General features: G+C 34.3%; 1 protein-coding gene across 1 annotated transcript; it reads right to left on the bottom strand.

The window, feature by feature from the left end:
• Positions 1-353: 353 nt before the first annotated feature.
• On the bottom strand, positions 354-5649 carry LOC111374997. The gene is made up of 5 exons (XM_022997778.1): positions 5640-5649; positions 3810-3872; positions 2977-3407; positions 2673-2810; positions 354-416 (listed from the first exon to the last, which is right to left on the bottom strand). The coding sequence occupies exons 1-5, from the start codon at positions 5647-5649 to the stop codon at positions 354-356; spliced, it is 705 nt and encodes a 234-aa protein (XP_022853546.1).
• Between the last annotated feature and the right edge of the window lie 240 nt (positions 5650-5889).

The following is a 5889-nucleotide window of genomic DNA, read 5'->3' as shown; positions in this document are numbered from 1 at the left end:
AGGAAAAGAAAGTGTGTAAATTGGTGAAGTCATTGTATGGCTTGAAACAAGCACCAAAACAATGGCATGAGAAATTTGACAGTGTCATGATGGAGAGTGGATTTAAGATCAACGAGTGTGACAAATGTGTTTACGTCAAAGACACTAAAGATGAATATGTCATCTTATGTCTTTACGTTGACGACATGCTTATTGTTGGTAGTGACAATAAGATGATTGAATCCACTAAAAATATGTTAAACTCGAGGTTTGACATGAAAGATATGGGTTTAGCTGATGTTATACTTGGAGTGAAAATCTCAAGAACATCAAATGGGCTTGTTCTAAGTCAGTCACATTATGTGAACAAAATTTTAGGAAAATTCCATAAGGATGATACTAACTTGGCTAGAACCCCAATAGATACTAGTCAACATCTGTATAAAAACAGAGGAGAAAGTATCTCTCAAGTAGAATACTCGAGAGTTATCGGAAGTCTAATGTACTTAATGAGCTGTACTAGACCAGACATAGCCTACACAGTCAATAAACTGAGTAGATACACGAGTAATCCAGGAGCTGATCACTGGAAAGGAATAGTAAGAGTACTAAGGTACTTAAGATATACTCGTAATTTTGGACTGCACTATAGCAGATACCCAGCGGTCATTGAAGGATATAGTGATGCTAATTGGATATCCGACATAAAAGACTCAAAGTCCACGAGTGGATTTGTGTTCACTTTGGCAGGTGCAGCTATATCATGGAAATCTTCTAAACAAACAGTGATAGCCAGATCCACTATGGAATCTGAGTTTATAGCTCTAGATAAAAGTGGTGAAGAGGCTGAGTGGCTACGCAACTTCTTAGAGGATATTCCAAGATGGTCAAAGCCTGTGCCAACAATTTGCATATATTGTGATAGTCAATCGGCAATTGGAAGGGCACAGAACAACATGTATAATGGTAAGTTTAGACATATATGTCGTAGACATAATAACATTAGGCAACTACTCTCAACTGGAGTTATCACTATTGATTATGTAAAGTCAAAAGATAACATTGCGGATCCGCTAACCAAAGGGTTAAATAGAGAGTTAGTTGAGAAATCATTGAGAGGAATGAGACTTAAGCCCTTGAATGGATAAGTTAATACAAAGGAAAACCCAACCTAGTTGACTGGAGGTCCTAAGATCTAGGTTCAAAGGGATAACCTAATTGTAAAGACTTGATAGAATTACTGTGGGGGATATTACCTCCTGTCCATTCCTGTGATGCGACAGTGATGCCCGTAAAGATGGAAGATAAGCAATAGGCTTTTAATGATTCTTATGCATCGAAAATCGAGCCAAGTAATGCGGGTTACTTGTAATAAGAAATCACCAATGTGAGAGAGAAGTGGGGCCGCTTCTAAGGGAATTGTGTGGGGCGCAATTCTTGTGAACTCTCACAGAACCAGGCGTATGTTCATGGCCAAAATGAACATAATAATAAGAACTGAAATGTGTTAGGAAAAATCCTGTGTGAAGTGTATCATTGTTTACATAAATGATAGAACAGTTCAAGGACATCGCGTCTACTGGTCAGCCAGTGAAGTAAATATGCTTTCACAAGCGAAGGTTCAAAGGGTAACACCTACCTATCGTATGCAGGTTTCAACTGTTGAACTATATCACCAAGTCGTCATGTGTCACATTCACAAGTCGTCATGTGTCATATTCATAAGTCGTCATGTGTCACATGCATGAGTCGCTCTCAATTTTCATTCATGTGGGGGATTGTTGGAAAAATTGGCCGACTTTGGCAGGAGTTTTGAGTGGGACCCCGTTGTTGAATTTGGAAGATGAAAGTTGATTTGTGTTCTCCTCCGTGAGTACATCGAAATCATATACTTACTTACCAAAGTTGATGCTTGGGTGAATGAGAAATTGAGGCTCAAAGTGTGCCACTCAAAAGGGAGTTTATGTGGGAAAAATGAATTTGTCCCACATAGGAAAAAGATGAGGAACTCCAAAGGTCATTGCCATTAATGGTAGCCTAGCCTATAAAAAGTGGCTCATTTTCCTCATTTCAACCCACAAAAAAAAAAAAACAAAAGTTTTCAAGTTTAGAATACACTAGAAATTCATTTGCATAGAGTTCTCTCTTGGTGGTGGTGTAGTTCAGGCACTAGTTCAGTTTGCCGGAGTGGTTTCTGCGGTGCTCGGAAGCTACTGGTTTTACAGTTGTATCCTGGGAAACGGACGCTCGTTTTAAACCTCAAGTACGGACGGTGAGGGGACGAATCTGTTTTAAGGAAACTGTGTGTAACACAGGCCTCGGGTTAAAATTCTATGTTTCAATTGTTTAATTCATGCAATTTTTCGTATTAAATTTACAGTCCATGTTTCATGAATTTATGATATATTGTTCGTATCCTTCATGAATTTTAAATTCTATTGGAACAAAAGTTATTTGTTGGAAATAAAACTTTCAATGATTTGGTGAAAATTCGATATACGATTGTTTGAATTTTATTGATTTGCATAGTTGCGAAATTGAAAGGCTTTGTCAAAAAGACCTAAACTGTCTAAGAAGAGCTTGGGATTTAAGCAGTCCGGTTGTGACCCCCCTCCTCATCTGGGAGTCTTTTAATTATGCATTATTCAAATTGACGAGACGAAAGACAACATTTCTCGATTTTATCCACATACACTGAATTTACTACACTTCATCCACTTCTCACCATCTTGCCTTAACTCTTTGTGCTTCTGGGAAAATAACTCCCTTGGTGTTTTGCTATCATTGTTTTTCATATCGAGTAATGGATTTGATACAATCTTCTCCACCTCCTGAAAAGCTTACTCTAATTATTGTATTTTGCAAAATCCTCCAAAATGTAACTCTCACATGGTGAAAAAATATTACTTAGGGTAGTCGATTGGAGATTTCAAATCCACATATATATTCAAGATAACTAAGAAATTATTCAATTTCACTACCATTTTAATTTCTCACCTTAAACGATAGTAATTCTCTTTGCATTTGAAGAGCTGCTCTAGATACAATATTGAGTCTGCTTGGAGGTGCCATTTCCCCGGCCAAATGCAAAATGTTGTTCTCATTATCATCTGTAAGGAATGTAATTAAATCTTTATCAGCTCCTGTTTGGTAGATGAGTCTGAATACTTTTTCTTGTCGGTTAATAACAACAACATGAAATATAGAGTGTTTCTTTTCGTTGACTTTCCATATATGATCAGGATATGAGTGAGTAAGGAGAGTCAGAAACTCAACATTCCCTATTTTTGCATAATCATGAAATATCTTAGTCTTTTTGACTAGTTTTACCATATCGGAGTACGGTAATTTTGTAATATGTTCCCACAACCTGTTTGCCAACTCACTGGCTTGTATCCTCATTTGAAGTGAGAATATCCTTCTGAAATCTAAAAATATAAAAGCAAAATTAATGTGGAACAAAAATCCAAAAAAGTTGAAACACCAGGAGTAAACTGGCATTTGCTAGACAATTCTGAAGTTCATCCTAGTTTAGATTGAATAAACATTAATATAATGTGCGATAATTAGAACTCTTATACAATTATCAAGATAGAAAAAAAATAAAAAATAAAAAAATTACAAATTGGTGCATATATTTGGAAACTAGTATTTTAACATATATAGTTTGTTTGTTTGTTTGTTTTTTTCCCCCCTTTTTCCTTCATATCATCGTCTTTAACGTAAGATCTCCGCTGATTATTCCTAATACTTACTCCATCCCATTATTAATTCTAATTTAATGAGTATCCTACTATTAGAGTCTATTAGAGAAGTAGAAAAAATCTAACTTTCTGATAAATAAAGCAGCCTGGCCAGGGCCACAATAGACCCCCCACCAATAAGGGAGGCACCTACATGACGAAATCTCGTGTATTAAAATACAGAAATCGTTACAAATTGTAATTTAATAAATATAAGTGATGTTGACCTTCCCGTAATTGCAAAATTGCAAAATTCTCTGATTAATGATCTGAATATTTGAAGACGAGGGGCCACGTGGCTTAAATCCTGATTTTGAATAATATGTTGAAAATTTGATTTGTCGAGATTTGACTTGTTTGGAACTTGAATCTTGAGGCTTGGACTTGGACTTGAATTTGATTTAATTTGAAGAAGACTTTGATCTTCTTGGATTTGGCGTGAACCTGTTTGGTTCGAAGAAGATTTTAATTTTCTTGGGATTCACCGAACTAAGGCTTGACAGAATTTCTTCCCTTCTTTCAGCCTCGAGATTTCTTCAGCATTTCATGGCGTTCTCTGCTTTCTTCCTTGCTTGCTTTTTTTTTTTTTTGTGTCTCGTCTTATGGACCATTGATCTTATTTATAGGGGAGGATTTGGGCTAATTTTGGTAATTACTCAATTATATTTAATTAAAAAAGATAATTGAGTAATTATAATTTTATTTATTTTGTTTGTTTATTTTATTTGCTTGTTTATTTATCTAAAATTTGGTATGAGCCTTTGGGTTTTATGGACTTTAGTATATTTAAATTTAATTGGGCTAATGATTTAAATCGACCCAATCCATTTTATTATTATTTTTTTTATGTCTACAAATGCCCCCTCAAGATTTATTTATTTATTATGAAATAAATAAATTAACAAATCTTGACTTTCGATTTTATCTTTGATTTGTTCGATTTTGATTTTTTTTAAACTCATACTTCCCACTAGTAAATTAATACAGATGGAAGATCTAAGTGAATTTGACAAAATTCTTATCCTTCAAATAAGAAATTTTTTTGTTGAATTTCGAATATTTATTTTATACGATCTATAACAAATTTGATTTGAACGGGCTTTTCATGTTTTATGGTAAATTGGGTCTAAGTGAAACCCAATGCCCACCTATTTATATGGACAAATTAAGAAATTTAGACACAAGTGAATTAATTTTACCGATAAAGGTAATTTTTTCTTTCTTCTTTTTTTTTTCTGCACCCTTCTTTTCGTTTTCATCTCTTTTTTTTTTTAATTATACGTTGTTCCCGTCGACAGCGAAAAAACAAAAAGTTTAAAACTTATGGTTTTGGCCGTCGGCGAAAACAGGCGGCAGAAACCAAAACCATTCGAATTGGTTCCAATGGCCAAAACATTATTTTAATATTATTATTATTATTATTATTATTATTATTTTTTTATAATAAATCTGGGTGGCGGAAGCGGCATAAACCAAAACCAATTGATTCCAATTGGTTTTGGTTTCTGCCAATGGCAGAAACATTATTTTAATTTATTTTTTAATATTTGGCGGCGTAAGTGCCAATTCCAATTGGTTTTAATTTTTAATTTATTTTTTTTACACGTCTTCTTTCTTTTCTTTTTCTTTCTTTTCTCGTTTCTTTTCTTTTTCTTTTTTTTTTTGAATTGTCTTTTTATTTCGATTCCTTTTTGTTGATTAGTGTTATTGTTATTATTTATGTTTTTGAATCAAAATTGAAACTAACTTTTATTATTATTATTTTTTTTTTTTGCAGGGATTCAGCTTTTTGGAGTGAATCAAGGATCTTGAGGATCAAAATTTTCTTCATGGAAAGGTTAGATTTTTTTTTTTATGTTGCAATTATTATATGAGTTTGGAAATTACATACTTATGAATAAACTCAAAATTGCAAACCTCCGTACATGTTGAGGATCAAGGACTGTCACTTTTCACCATCCGATGCACTTTTTGTTAAGGACAAAGACCTGCTCTTTCCATCGTCCGAGATACTTTGTGTTAAGGATCAAGGATTGAATTCTTCAATCGTCCAAGGCACTTTGTGTTAAGGACCAAGGACTGGCTCCTTCAACTGTCCAAGACACTTTATGTTGAGGACCAAGGACTTGATCCTTCCATCGTCCAAGGCACTTCGTGTTGAAGACCA

The sequence above is a fragment of the Olea europaea genome, unplaced genomic scaffold, assembly GCF_002742605.1.
Source record: "Olea europaea var. sylvestris unplaced genomic scaffold, O_europaea_v1 scaffold1325, whole genome shotgun sequence".
NCBI lineage: Eukaryota > Viridiplantae > Streptophyta > Magnoliopsida > Lamiales > Oleaceae > Olea > Olea europaea.
The sequence above is the reverse complement of the archived record's forward strand: the minus strand, read 5'-3'. Positions and strand labels throughout refer to the sequence as shown.

What these genes read in the sequence shown, in the direction of transcription:
- LOC111374997 (XM_022997778.1), bottom strand. An exon ending in GCTGCTTTATTTATCAGAAA is followed by an intron (nt 3,408 to 3,809) that starts GTTAGATTTTTT and finishes TTATATTTTTAG; the next exon opens with ATTTCAGAAGGATATTCTCA. An exon ending in TGAAGTGTAGTAAATTCAGT is followed by an intron (nt 417 to 2,672) that starts GTATGTGGATAA and finishes GTTTTTATACAG; the next exon opens with ATGTTGACTAGTATCTATTG.